The 15,798-nt window shown below is 40.4% G+C and overlaps 1 protein-coding gene across 6 annotated transcripts in view; it reads right to left on the minus strand.

Annotated features, from left to right (window-relative positions):
- The window catches only part of LOC147135059 (uncharacterized), a 48,605-nt gene that overhangs the window by 16,128 nt on the left and 16,679 nt on the right, over positions 1-15,798 (minus strand). For 5 of the 6 annotated variants that reach the window (XM_086055167.1, XM_086055166.1, XM_086055168.1 and 2 more), the window contains exons 2-3: positions 8,250-8,294; positions 7,922-8,149 (exon numbers count right to left, since the gene is read on the minus strand). In XM_086055167.1, coding sequence (XP_085911293.1) covers positions 7,922-8,149; positions 8,250-8,294 — 273 coding nt within the window. The remainder of the gene's footprint in view (positions 1-7,921; positions 8,150-8,249; positions 8,295-15,798) is intronic. The other variant, XM_086055164.1, reaches the window with a different exon arrangement.

Consider the following 15,798-nt stretch of genomic DNA (forward strand, 5'->3'; position numbering starts at 1 on the left):
TCCCGTCGCAGACGATCTCTGGTAGGAAACTGCCAACTTCAAGTGCGTAAACGACTACGTCATTACGCATTTTCGTCAAGACAGTGCATGTGCAGACCGGATGTGGGCTTTACATGACGTTTGTTTGCAAAAGAAATATACCACCCCGGTGAATCCGAATAAAATTACATTTGGAATTGTATTGATTGAGGTGCTTGAATGGAGCATTTTCCTTGCGTCTGGTCATTTGATTTGAATCCAATCAGAATACAAGGCTCCATGTAAACCCAACCTACAGACATCAGAAACTTGAAACTGCCTTTTTAAAATGAATTTTCATTGCTTTTATTTTACAGTATAACTGAGAAAATGTTGGAAAATATTAACTTTAAATTTGGTCCATATAAGGTGTCAAAAGGACGTCCACAGCAACTGTTTTTTAACCAGATTTCAACTGTGAACGGACGTCTTGTAGGCGTTTTCCATATATGTTGAAATGATGTAGGGGAAATTACATAATATAAAATTGCAGTCTGCACCCGAACGTTCTTCCTATCCCTGCTCTGCGTGGGAACAACATTGTTTCTCCTGTGAAAATCTTGTTACTCCGCAAACTTTGACATGACGGAATGAAGCCAATCAAAGAAGCTCTCTGACTGACAACAAGAAGGGCCGGTAATGTCCAACACGGGGTCCGTTTCACAAAGCAGGTTTAGTGAGAACTTGTTTTCTGAGTCCACATTTTTAACTTCTTGCTTTTCAGATCTTGTGCAGTTTATTATTTTATTTATTTTCATTAATTAATTGTAGTTGTAAATTGTAAGATTGTGAGTGACCTCGAAATATTAAAATAAAATTAAAGTCACTGTCGGCCAGAGGTGGGTAGTAACGAGTTACAGTGAGTACGTTTTGGGAATTTTTTTACTTCTTGGGGTAGTTTTAAATCACTATACTTTCTACTTTTACTTGAGTAGATTTGTGAAGAAGAAACTGTACTCTTACTTGGCTACATTAGGCTACATTGAACCCGTTACTAAAATCACCCCCTCTCCCCCTCTCTCTCTCTGAGGAAGGCGCATATACTTTGTCAGAGACCATGTGACTGTGTTTCACCAATCAAACGTAGCCGTATGGCCGTACAGCCCTGCAGTCTCGTCACGTATTCAACTTCAGCTGCAATGACCAAAAGTTGTTTTTGAATGAAACGGATCGAAAATGTCATGCAGCAATGCCGACTATGCAGACACAGAAGAGGAGGTTCTTTGGTTCTTTTGCATGTTTTGTCACATACACACAGACTGAAACACACACACAGACACACACACGCACAGTTTATACGAGTTCATGGGCTACTTTATTGTTCTGCCTGCGGAGCCTGTTAAAAAAAAAAAAAAGTACAGGAGCTGAAATTTTGTGCTACATGTGCTTAATTTATTTCTTTTATTTATACTATTATTATTTTATTGTTTATTAAAGTACTTGCATTTATCTTAAAATTATTATTATTTTATTCTTTAATTAAATGTAATTCATTTCATTGATTGATTGACTAATTTGCCTGAAGTTGATTATTTTGTATTTTCGTCTGACTGAATGGTTGTTTTTAAAAATATAAAAAATAAATGAGATGCTACAGTTACTCAGTACTTGAGTAGTTTTTTCACCAAGTACTTTTTTACTTTTACTCAAGTAATTATTTGGATGACTACTTTTTACTTTTACTTGAGTCATTATTCTTAAGTAACAGGACTTTTACTTGAGTACGATTGTTGGCTACTCTACCCACCTTTGCTGTCGGCCGAATATCTCGTAAGTCCAAATATGGTCAAATTCATTTTTTTAATCACATATCAATTCTAATGGTCTGTCCCTACTTCGTCTGCACTTTTTATGCGATTCTAGCCAATTCAAAGCGGTGAAAATAGCAAATACTCAAATAAAGCAAGATTTCATGGCCAGAGGTGAGTGCGACACAATGACATGTCCTCCGTCTGCTGAATGTGGCCTTAAAAAAAAAAAATATATATATATATATATATATATATATATATATATTCACAGACAATAATGAGTGAAAAAAGTAAGGTTCGCTGGATTACATTGGCTTGTTTAATATAGATCGGTGAGATGCTTTGTTGCAAAAAAGCCCCCCTCACGTGGTGAGGTAAGTCTTTCGTTTTAACATGCACTTTAGACTTGGTTAGTTGGATCATTGTTTTATTTACTGCATCACTCATGGCTTTAAACCTGAAAGAAGGCATTTTGTGAAGGTGTTGTAGCCAAAATAAATATGGATTGTATTGCATTGTATTGGGCAGGTGTGTTTGCTGGTGTGACGTTTCAAAGGCTCGGGGCACGATGGGGCCGGCTTGGTTTTTGTACTCTTTTGATCAACTCAAGCGTCAAATTAGTGATTGAATGTGTTTTGTAGGTAGTAATATGTAGACGTGAGTGTGCAATGGCAATATAAGGTTTTATACAACGAAGCGGTGCCTCGGAACTCAAACAAGCTGGGGTTTTTTAGAGGTAAATGTCACAAAGTGTTGCGGCTCCCAGTGCTTTCTTTTCTGTGAAAACCGTGTCGAAAAGGCTCTTTGAGTGTGAAAGGTTGCCGACCCTTGCCCTAGCCGGTTTCAGAGAGAGAGGTAACTTAAGCTCTCGGTCAGTTACTGCAGTAACAGCCTCTCTGATCTTAACCTGATCGAGACCAGGTTTATTTCAATGAACCTCGAATTTCTCTCTGTCTACGCCCTCTTTCATAGCCACACATACCCCTTTTCATTTCCTCATTCCTTCAGTTTGCCCAGGCGGGTTTTGTCATAGCGTAGCTAGCGTCTGTCATTAAAAAGAACCAATCAGCGTCAGTATATGAGAAGTCCATTAGGCACTGTATTTTATTTCATCAAGTGGTTGCATGAAATAGAATCATCTGCATTAAGATACTTTTTTTTAAGTAGACTATGCTTCTATTTAAAAATGTATCTGGCTCCAGATTATTTTATTTTGTGCAACCATTTGATGAAATATAATTGAGTAAATTCAACCATTTTTTTCATCATACCCCCAGCTTATGCTGAGGTCTTAACTGTTTGAGCAATGTTTTTATATTTCCTCAGCTGTTGAGTGTGCTTCTCCCCCGTGAGATTGCACCGAAATTAAATAAATTAATAGGCGGAAGCAAGCAGTTTTCCTCTGTTATATTATTGTGATTGAAAAGGACTTGAAACTTCCGCATATATTGACCTGAGCAGCAATGTTCTCCCATGTCCCTTCCTCGTTGCCAAGGTAACTCAGAAAATCAGGGCTCCATTCATGCTGTCTTTTCATAGTTGTGGTGCACGCGCTTAACTCCAGGTGAAAGTTCTCTGACTTGAGTAAACTGATTCAAATCATCTGATCTGGGACCGGAAACTCATAATTTCCTATCTCAGAGTAGATCAATTTAGACTTCAGGATTAAACTCAGAGTTTGATTAATCTGCTTTGTGAAATAGAGCCCAATTGTCAAAAAACAAGCTATGAATAAACTAGTTCATTTTTGGAATGATGAACAATGAAAAAAATTCAACTGTGAATTGCACTGGTTCATTTTAAAATTTGTGAGCTGAACTTTGAACTAGTTTGCGCAGAAAATGAATTTTCCCAACACTGCAGATAATGCAATTACAAAAATGATCTTACTACAACAATATTAAAGAAAACGTATATAGACAGTACATTTACCAGGAAAAAGAATTTGGCTAAATACTTGCTTAATCATAAATGATTACATGTAAAAATCAGATTGAATGATTATAAACTAAAAAGCCAATAAAAATGAATACCGTATTTTCCGGACTATAAGTCGCGTTTTTCCATACTCCGGAGAGATTTATGTGTGAAATTATTAACACATTATTATATTGTATCCCTTTCCTTTCCTTTTCAAGGTCAGCAAACAATACACCAAACAACCACAGGAGGGCGTTCTTTTGACTTTACAAAGGGCAGAATAACATGTAGTGCAGAGCTGGGCAGACCTGTATATCATTTCACATAAAGAAACAAAGATAAATCCTTAAAGCTATTCAAATGCATGTATAATTTAAACCATATTTTGTTAAATAAGTAATTAGAATAGTATAATAAAAATATAAAAAGGCAATTTAACTATCAATACATCTACTTGCAGTGCTTGTGGTCTTACACACACGTACGGTGCGGAGACAACACAGAGATAATTACGACCGAATACATAAATACTTTTGGAGACTTGGAAACATTCTACATGGTCGGCGATAAATAAAAGATTTATTTAATCTATCTACGACTGTTTTGGTGAGTTTAAAGTTATCTAACTTGTAGTGTTGTCCACATTCATTTTGAGAATTTACACTGGCTGAAGCGGGTAGTATAGACCATTGATTACGCACCAAGGCGGAACTAAACTTTGGTTCCCCCCAGTCTTTCTGACATACCTGTTGTAAATTCCTCATTAGTGCTTCGTTTATAAAGGCATTGGTTTACTATTTAACTTGTGTGTTTTACACCAGACATGTTTTCGGGCAGCCAATGGGTCCTTTCTTTACGTTGATTTATGTCGGGCATATTGTTGGACAGCTAAGGGGTCCTAATGAGTGATGTTTGGAGTCTGTTAGCCGTTAGCAGCAGACGCGCACCTCTTCGTCGTCGCGTACGCGCCGGGATTGAGCTAGTTGTTGAGCTCTGTGGAATGGATTGGAGTGCTATTAAAGCCACGTTGTTCCCTATCACTGTGTCCGGTCACGCTCTTTGATTCGAGTGACTGTTTGGATGAGGCGCTCCGCTGAATCCCCCAAATTCACATACAGTGAATGTAAGCTAAATGTTACCATCGTATCTCAGGGGAAATGTGTACTTAGCGCACAATTTTATTATTTTGATTTATATGGACAGATTTATCAGCGTTACACGACGGATGCAACTTGGCTTCCGGGTGGTGGAGGGGGGGCGTTGTGTAATGTAACGCATGCACATCGTTCAGCCTGTTGTTGTCTCTATTCTATTTTTATTTTAAATTGTTCGTTATTCAAATTTTAAATAACTGTTCTTGGTGTTGGATTTTATCAAATAAATTTCCTTAAAAAATTTGACTTATACTCCAGTGCGACTTATATATATTTTTTACTTTATTATGCCTTTTCTGGTGTGACTTCTACTCCGGAGCGACGTATATTCCGGAAAATACGGTATACAAAATACTCATTTGTATATCAACAATGACCAAAAACATAATTTTGCTTTAATCAAAATAAACAATTTTCCGTGATGTCTCCCAGACCCACTCGAGACCCTGAAAAGTCTGGAAAGAAATCTTAAATGAGTCGCTGAGGCGACCCAGAAATTCTTCAGGAGCCAAGCAGCGCAGACTCCAGTCACCATCAGGTTGCCAACTCGTCTCCAGGCCAGTCAGATCAGCCCTGATTCACATTTTCACACAGTGTAATCAAGGCCACTTGAGCAAGTGGAAAAAGGGATTTTATTGGTTGTGGAAAAGGGCTACGATTTCAAAAGCACATCTTCTTACTCCTTTTGTGTTAAACCCGAAAAGCATAATGTTCACAAATGTTATTACAGGCAAAGACGACTGACATCCGATTTAATTTACATTAGGGATGGGTAGGGGTGGGCGATCTGGCAAAAATACCAGATCACGATTTTTTAAAAATAAAATCACGATCATGATTTATCATGATTCTTTTTTTTCATTGTTTTTTTTAAGGCTAATTTGCACATTTCTGACCATTTTCCTCATGTTAAACATAAAACATATTTAAAATGTGTATAAAACTCTAAAAGAAAAAAAAGACATTTTAAGTCAGCTAAGCTTTCTGAACAGGTTTTAATTTGAACTGTGACATTTTTTATCAAAATGTGCATTGAATGTAAACATAAAAGGTAACAATGTAAACATAAAAACAGCTCGTAATGCAGGTCTAGTACTTTTTAGTCTTTTAAAGCCCTCGTTTTCCACAGTTTTAATGGGAATCATGTCTTCAGCAAGGTAATAAGTCACTGCCTCAATGACTTCTTTACACTGCTTGCTTGTTTTTTCATATGGAGTGCTCTTGTTAACTGGCTGTGTTACCGTGGGTTGCGTTAGCTTGGAGCTAGCGGCTGCCTCCAGCTACCAATGGACTGATCTCAGTTTGCTTTTGCTGCCGCCGCTGACGTCCGAACAGAGTCTCTGCAAACAACTGGTTTGTGCTTTCTCCTCTGAGGAAAAGCCAAACCAAATCGACACTGTGGATGTGGAGTTTCTTTTCGGGACCAACTCTGCTTCGTGGTGACTTTCTGCTTAAGCTCCCCGCTATACAAACAAATGGGGAGGCGGGGAGTGTAACATACTGTGCGTGCTGTGATTGGTTGGTCGGATATACGTGTCAGCAGCTTTGCGCCGCCATAGAGCTTGAGAAGATCAGATTTTCCCTGAAAGGTTCCCTCCAGGCCTTTCACAAAACCTGGCAGCCCTTCGCTTCATATAGATACCCTGCATATTGATGCGGAGAACCATTGAGCTACTGATTGTGTTTTCATTTTTATAAGTTCCCCCTCATTCATTTATCTTAGGATATGTGCTGAATACCATTACTATCATTCAATTCTTTTTCTGTTGTAGTTTTTTAATTGTTTTAATTTATATATTTGTTTTCCTGTCTGTTTGTTTGTTTACTCATTTTATTATTTAACTTGTCCTTTTTTTTTTAAAAGACCTGAAATGTGTGGTTGAGTGTGTTGTTTGGGTATAGTATGACAATTTATTTTTGATGTGCTTTCACACTGATGGAGACATACTTTGCATCACCGAATTGTACTTGTTGAAAAGTTTTTTCCTATTATTGTTGTCTCCTGATCGAATGTACCCATCTCATAACTGAAAAAAGTCAATAAAAATATTTGACAAAAAAAAAAAACGTCACCATCACTAAGACAAAATGTTTTTTCTCTCAGTGCCAAAATTGGCTTTGTCTCTTTAAAAGATCTTTGCAAAATTCAGTACTCAATAGATCACATTTTTTATTTTATTTTTTTTAAGCTTCAAGGATCGCTGCTATTCTCACCAGAACACTTGTGTTTCTCAACATGCTCTTTAGTGGAGAATCTTTTAGCAAAAACACTGTTACTGAATGGTTTCTTCCCAGTGTGTGTTCTCATGTGCTTGATTAAATTTGATTTATGAGAGAAGCTTTTGCCACACACTGAGCAGGAAAAAAGGTCTTCTCCACTGTGTGTTCTTGTGTGTTCTGTTAAACTTGACTTTTGAGAGAAGCCTTTGCCATAATATGAGCATGAAAAAGGTTTTTCTCCACTGTGCGTTCTTGTGTGTTTTGTTAAACTTGACTTTCGAGAGAAGCTTTTTCCAGAGATTGAGTAAGAAAAAGGGTTTTCTCCACTGTGTGTTCTTGTGTGTTCTGTTAAACTTGACTTTTGAGAGACGCCTTTGCCATAATAAAAGCATGAAAGGTTTTTCTCCACTGTGCGTTCTTGTGTGTTTTGTTAAACTTGAATTTACAGAGAAGCATTTGCCACAAACTGTGCAGGAAAAGGGGTTTTCTCCACTGTGTGTTCTGTTAAACTTGACTTGAGAGAAGCTTTTTCCACAGTTTAAGCAGGAAAAGTTTTTTTCTCCACTGTGTGTTCTTATGTGTTCTGTTAAATGTGACTTTACACAGAAGCTTTTGCCACAAACCGAGCAGGAAAAAGGGTTTTCTCCACTGTGTGTTCTTGTGTGATTTATTAAAATTGATTTATGAGCAAAGCTTTTGCCACAAACTGAGCAGGATTTTTTTTCTCCACTGTGTGTTGTGTTGTGTGCACTTTTAAAGACCACTTTGAACTTAATGTTTTCCCACATATAGAAGTGTCAGGAGAGTGTGATGTGTCATCACTATGTGCTTGTGATGGTCCCCAGTGGTCTACATCACCTTCTGTTGTCATGTGTTGACTCGAGCTGCTGCTTGGAGGCTCCACCCCTCTGTCCTCCTCACGCTCACCCTTGTCTTCATCTTCACTCTTTAAAGGGACAAAGGGCAGTGGTGATGTTATCCCCTCCTCCTCCTTGTTAATGTGAAGGGGCTGTTCCTTCTCCTCCTTTTTGATGCGAGTTAAGTCTGGTTCCTTTTGTTCAGGACGAAGATATGTTTCATCGACATCTGCAGGACACAAAAAGACAAACACACATTTGGTTTGGTCAAGGCAAATCTCAGGCGGTGACTTTGATGTTGTGAATTATGGTTTCTACAGTGGTACCACCTTGACTTGTGCCTGTCGCACGCAGAGCGATGCGTCCGATCCCGACTTGGACCAGACCATCGGAAACAAAAGAAAAAAGAATAAACGGCTGGCAACTCAAAACCACACAATCTACGGACGCCCTGCGATGTGATATGAAATTAAAATTTATGTTACTCTCTTGTAAAACATGAGCTGTATACACTCCAAATTATTATGCAAATGGGAAGGCAAGACAAGGCAGTTTTATTTATATAGCACATGTCATGGCCATCCGATCTGATTCAAAACTTCCAATGGTCACAAAGTAACTCCTTTCCTCTAATTAAGACCTAAACCATTTTAGGACTGTTCCATTTAATCCCACCCAAGTTTCCAACCTATTCAAAAGTATGTTATGATCAATTGTATAAAATGATGCACTAAAATCCAATAAGACTAACACTGACACCTTCCCTGACGTTTTTCTCAGATTTTTACAAACAGTCTATGCCAGGGGTCACCAACTCCTGTCCTCAAGGGCCAATATTCTGCATGTTTTAGATGCTTCCCTTCTCCAACACACCTGATTCAAATGATCAGGATTATTATCAGGATTCTGCTGTGCTTGCTGATGATCTGATGATTTGATTCAAGCGTGTTGGAGGTGTGAAACATCTAAAACATGCTCGATAGGCATAGGCCCTCGAGGGCCGCAGTTGGCAAGCCCTGGTCTATGTAAATGGCAGTCAGCATTATTTACGGCAGAGCTATTCAACTCAATTATTCAGGGGTCCACATTATCAAAAACCCAAGGGGCTGGGGGCCAGACGTATATTTGTCGGTCCACTCGGTATTAAACTGGAGATTTTTTAAATCATCCTTTCTTTTGAGTTTCGATAGCTCCATGTTTACAGACAATGCGACGGCATTGTTTGAATTTGGACGAGGAGCCAACAGCGAGGAGGAACTACACGGATTACTTTTTTAGTTTAGAGAATGAGAAAGAGAGAATGCAGAGTATAAGAAATAATGCAAGGGACATAGACATGTCAACTGCAGATGACCTGGAAGAGATTAAAATATCTTTATGTCGGCTGAGCTGTTAAAACTAACATCCCAGCAGGAACGACTAATTGGACTAGAAGAGGAAGTAAAAACATTGAAAGCCATGCTAATCGAGAAAGACAGGAAGATTATTGAGCTGGAGCAGAGGGTGGACGAACTGGAACAATAGGCTAAAAGAGATAACTTGGTATTAACAGGTCTGGAAACTCAACACAGAACCTACGCTCGAGCTACTGTTGTCTCCATGTTTGCAGAAGGTGCACCACGGGAGAACTGCTGACACTAGAGCAACAAGTGGTAGGATTTCTGCATCGTAAGAACATAAAAGAATCAAAGCGATATTTCTGTTTTTTCACACATTACCAAGAAAGACTATCATTGAAAAAGCTATCATTATAAAATTCATCAGTAGAAAGCAGAGGAATAATCTGTTAATGCAAGCAAAGAATCTGAAAGGAACTCGTGTATTTAATGAACAAAGAAAAACGGGGACACTCATTACCCCAATATACCTATTCTTGATTTGTAACTGTGACTCTTGTTTGGGCAACAGGATTTTATTATTTTTATCTACATTTCTGCTTGAGAAATGACACCCTGATATAGTTCTGTGGTCTGTGATACTGTTCTGGATCTTTGAATCACTGAGGCATTGTGTGTTGGTGTGTTCTTTGTCCTCAGAATTTTCAAAAAACTTGACTTGTTTTATTATTAATAGTGATGTTGTGTTTGTCTTATTTTGGACAGTATTAAAACAAATAAAACAATCTGAAGTTGTAGTTTTTATATACCATGATTTTACCGATCCGGCCCGTTTGGGAATAGATTTTCCTCCATGTGGCCCCTGAGCTAAAATGAGTTTGACACTCCTGGTACAGGCTAAGGATGAGTGCTTGAGTGGATAGAGGAAAGATGCAAATAACGAAACATGGATTCGTACATAAACTTAGATGCTGATTTAGAGAGTAAAATATATGAAGTGGGTGAGGGTATAATCAATGGACTAATTCCAAATTACAAATGTGAATATTATACTGAGGAGCAATTTAATGATAAGGTAACGATGAATGGAACATTGTCTATCATCCACATCGAAGTATAGTCGAAGGGGCTACATTATATAAGGATATAATGTAACTTATGAAAAATAAAAGATCACTTAAAGCAATTCAGAGGGAGTTTTAGTATACAGCGTTTCCCACAGATTTGAAATCTACTTGGGTGGGTGGATGCCGGCGGGAGTGGAGCAAGTTTTTTTTGTTGTTGTTATTTTATACTTCATTCTAGTGCATTCTAGTGAATTTTCAGAGTAAAAATTGTTACCACATTACTCAGTGACACCACATTTTTTGCACGTGTTTTGTATTCAAGTAATAATATTAATAAAATAAGGCTGTCATTGGATCGTAAGAGAAAAAACTGGATGGGGACAGCAAAAAACAAACATATTGAGCCTTCAAAAATATAGTACCATGTTGTTTGAGATGTTAATCCACAATCCCAAAGCACAAAGTACTTTGCAAGCATGAAGTGCAGAGTCTGGGGAAGAATTTGAATGACCATGTAGCATAACGACTACCACAACCTCTTCATCGAACATAACAAAAATAATCATGAAAAATATGGTGTGATCGATTTATCCTAAGTATGGTTTAAGTTGGCCTATTGAGACCATTCAAACATGGTATATAGTTGAGAGTTTGCACTTTTGACAGATGTTTGAATGGAAACTCGGCGAGGCCGGTTCTTGCCTCTCTGTGTTGTCTTAAAAAAAAAAAAAAAAAGTCACGTGATCGTCCGGCGATTTTAAAGGGTTTGCTTACCCTACAGAGAACAAAGTACATTTTTGGAACTTATTTTGTATTCAAATAAACAATAATATTAATGAAATAAGGCTGTCATTGGATCGTAAGAAAAAAAACTGGATGGGGACAGCAAAAAACAAAAATATTGAGCCTTAAAACATATAACACCATGTTGTTTGAGATGTTAATCCACAATCCCAAAGCACAAAGTGCTTTGCAAGCATGAAGTGCGCAGAGTCTGGGGAAGAATTTGAATGACCATGTAGCGTAACGGCTACCACAACGTCTTCATCGAACATAACAAAAATAATCATGAAAAGTATGGTGTGATTGACTTATCCTAAGTATGGTTTAAGTTGGCCTATTGAGACCATTCAAACATGGTATATAGTTGGGAGTTTTCCCTTTTTTGACGGAAGTTTGAATGGAAACTCGGCGAGGCCGGTTCTTGCCTTTTTGTGTAGTCTTAAAAAAAAAAAAAAAAAAAAAAAAAAAAAAAAAAAAAAAAATCACGTGATCATCCGTCGACTTTAAAGGGTTTGCTTACCCTACAGAGAACAAAGTAAAACAATGAAAAACATGGCTGGCTGCATGGAATGTTATTCAGAACAGGGAGAAACTTTTGCTTTACAGAGAATACCAATATCATGCCTAGTGACTAGGGTTGGGCATCATTTGAATTTGGACAATTGCGGTTCCGGTTCTTTGGTTCGATTCCGGTTCCTAACGATTCTCGATTCGGATTCTTAACAAAAAAAAGGAATTATTTTTGGACCAATCACACGAACTTCTGTGTTCTTTAATTTCATTAACTTTTTACTATTTGTGAACTTTATCATGGATTCTCAAAGAGCTATTTTTAATCAGTATATTTATTTCAATACATTTTACATTATTTAATAGTATTATTTAAATACAATATTTAGTGTTATTTTTCACAAGAGCTTTATTTTTTAGAAGTTCAAGATAATACATAAATGCAGCTGTTACTGAAAGCATGCTACTGAACACCAATTTATTGGCTAACCTTGTCTTCCTTTAGAAAGAAAACATATATGACAAACACGATTGCAGCATTTTAAGGGCAAGCAAGGAAAGTCCATCTAATCTAAGCAATATGTAACCATATGATGTATCTGTATGTACAGTATTTATGTATATGCTGCAGCTGCATATGCTATAAGCTAAATACTAGCTGGATATGTGCATTTGTGTGGTGAACTTGTTGGCTCAATGTTGCCATTAGACGTACTTAGCCGATTCTGACTTTTGGGTCATAAGCTGCATCGTGTCAGTTCTATGGCTAGGCGTGGGCCAAATGAGTAGGCCGGGCCGGCCCGGGCAGGATCTCCGACCCTGCCAAGAGCGACCGCTGCCGCAGCCGCTGTGGAGATCAATGGGCCCACGGCCAGAGTCGCCGCGGCCCGTGCTTGCCAGCCGGTACGAAGCGAGCGGAGCGGCTGACCGAGAGGACCACGGCAGCTCAAGCGGGGGTGAGCTTCCGTGCTATCGCAACGCAGCTGCAGCAGGAGGAACGCCGTCCGCGCACGCGTTTTTATTTATTTATTTATTTTTTTAAATTGGCCGTACTTCGTTTGTGGTTTTTCCGCGCAGCTAACTAGGAATCGAAACTTAGCACTGATATTATAAGAATATGAACTGTAGTAAAGGCTGAGCATTCTCTTTAATTTCGTTGCCGTCAGTTCACATTCACGTGTTTTGTATCTCGCATTGTTTCAGACGTTTCCTGTTTCCGGGTTTGAGTCAGGTGCAAACTTAAACGTTCAGCTCGATATCAGCCTAGTTCGTGATGATTCCTTGTTATTTCTTATTTCATTGATGCTACTTTAAGCCCTGAGTTAATGACAAAAACGGAAGTACGCCTTCATTTACTTGTATCTTTTAGGTAATGCCGGCCCGTATGCTCGTGAGAAGGTTAGCCACATTAGCTACCTAGCATAGGGTCTCCGCCGTTTGCGATCATCAATATGTGACTGTAAGGGCATGGTTAGTTCCTTATTTTTATATTGCCGTGTATTCCAATGTTGTGACAAATTATTGCATTGATGTAGGGGTTGAATTTGTATCGAATATGTGTCCGCTTTCCTGTCGTCACTAAGTGTAGTTATTTTGTGTGGCCCCTAGATGGCGCCATTACACTGTCAGTTATCTGTGAATGTTTAAGTTACTTTCATTAAATGCATATATTTGGAACGCCAGCATTTGGACAGTATATCAGATTGATATATTATGAACATTACAACATTATTTGTTTGTAATATTGAATGTTGGTGCTAATTCCAATTTTCCCTTATTTTGTAGACTCAATCAAACGCTCAACAATTCAGTAATTCAATAATCCATCAATACATCCCAATATTTTATTTATTTAGCTTGCAAGACATCAGTCAAGTAAAGGATACTAAATTGCACCTTGGTGTCCTGTCTCTTCCTGCCTGTGCAGAATCTTCCTACAGAGAGCGACTGTGTTGTCGCTCCAGTCCAGTTTATTGTTCAGATGAACACCCAGGTACTTGTAAGTTGATACCCTCTCAACATCTGTTCCCCGGATATTCACTGGTGCAGGTGCAGAGTGATGGCGCCTACAGAAATCCACCACCATCTCTTTGGATTTCAGGAGGCAGTTCTGCTGGCATCAGTCCACAAAACCCTGAGTAAATACTCTCTACTCCCGATCATCTCAGCCTGTGATGAGGCCGACAATCGCAGAGTCGTCAGAGAACTACTGCAGGTAACAGATAGGGGTTCTGTAGTTGAAGTCCGAGGTGTAGAGGGTAAACAGGAAGGGAGCCAAGACAGTTCCCTGCGGGGCCCCCGTGCTGCAGAGGAGCAGGTCAGACACACAGTCCTGTGGCCGGTTTGTGAGGTAGTCCTGGATCCATGTGGTGAGGTGGTGGGCCACTCCTGCCCGCTCCAGCTTGTCTACCAATAGGGTGGGCTGGATGGTGTTTGAAAGCACTGGAGAAATCAATTTTTTGATTTTTTTTTCTCCCAGCGTGAAGGAAGTGACGTCAGAGTTTGGACGTGGATGGTAACGATTTCACTTCTGCACTTTCTCCTTCGAGTCTACCTCACCTGCGCATTGCGTTTTTGCTTTTTTTTATTTTTGGAGACTATTTTTATCTTATTTTTTATTATGATTTATTTATTTTTTAATTTTTGTTAATCTCTGGGTCGCTTGATCTCGCGGACTAGCATACAGCTATCTTGAGACGGAAACGGGCTAGCTTGGGGCTAGCTTGGTGCTAGTGTATTAAAATGCCTTCAGACGACAGTGACGAGCACAATGGCCTGCTGGAGAAGGCAAATAAAACAATCTCTGACCTAAGAAGGGATATTCGTCGTCTCTCAGAGGAGCTCCATGAGAAGGAATCGGTCATTCTCTTGCTTCGCGACCCGTTTCCCCGAACTCTCCGCGGTGGTCATGAGGAGGCACGCTCGTGAAATCCTGTCGGCGACAATGACGGCTGAGGCGGCTGGCCTCTCGGACACGGCGAGGTTGGATCCAATTGCCTGCCCGGGGCCATCCTGCTCGACACCGCTGCAGAGTGACACATGGGTCGAGGTGGTGTCCCGCGGCCGTAGGGCCGGGGAGCCACCCCACCGCCCCCAACTGGTCCTGGGCAATCGGTTCGCCGCCCTGGCGAGTGAGTCTCCTGTTCCCATCACTGCACTACAGCAGTCGGAGACACCGACTGCTGCGTCCGACGCTGGGGCTGTGCTCCCAGGGGCTCCCTCGGATTCCCCGCCACCCACGGCGACGACCTCGGCTGGGAACCCCATGTTGGGCGGGTCCGCCGGTGACCCGGCCGTCCACTCACGCGTCGGGCTGCTCCGGTACACGAGTGGTCGACATCACCAGCATCATCGGCGACACTCACCGGTGTCATCCACCGTCTTCACTCGGCCTCGGCGGAGCCATCCTGGACAGTGGAGTCGTGAATCTCCCGCCGGCGGTGAGCCCCTTGACGTTCCCTCCTCACGTCACCCACCGACCACCGTTATAATTGGCGACAGCACCATTAGACGTACTCACTATCCCGGCTCCGTCACCCGCTGTTTTCCCAGCGAAGGTAATGGACATAGTTAACATCCTGCCGGGTGTTCTTGACTCTCTGCCATCATCCATAACCCGGCTCATCGTTCACGTTGGGACAAACGAGACAATACGCCGACAGTCTGAGCAGACGAAGAGAGACTTTCACGCCCTCTTTGCCTTGTTAAGAACCTGCGGTCTGTCGGTCTGGGTGAGTGGCATTTTGCCGGCATTGTCTCGCGGAGTCGAGCGCTTCAGCCGCCTTTTAAGCTTGAACACATGGCTCCTACGCACTTGTGGCCACCTTGACTTTGCTTTTATTGACAATTTTAACCTATTCTGGAATCGCCCGTCTTTTTACCAGCCGGATGGTGTTCATCCGAACTCTCTTGGTAGCAAGATTTTAGCCGCTAACATCCACCATGTCGTAACCAATTCCACTCCCAGCTGACTCGTGCTTACCAATCATATTTCTTCTACTCATAAACGCTGCAATGACAATGTCACTACCATCACTTACAGGCCACTACCAGCTGCTCACAGTACCACCACCCTCACTAGCTCCCCCTGCAGGCCCTCATTATCATTACCACTATCGGACAACATTCCCATTGAAACCATCACCGGCAGACGCTTCCCTTGCACACGCAAACAACGTGGT

This window comes from Filicampus tigris, chromosome 16 (assembly GCF_054856515.1).
Source record: "Filicampus tigris isolate MCC_2025a chromosome 16, RoL_Ftig_1.0, whole genome shotgun sequence".
Lineage (NCBI taxonomy): Eukaryota > Metazoa > Chordata > Actinopteri > Syngnathiformes > Syngnathidae > Filicampus > Filicampus tigris.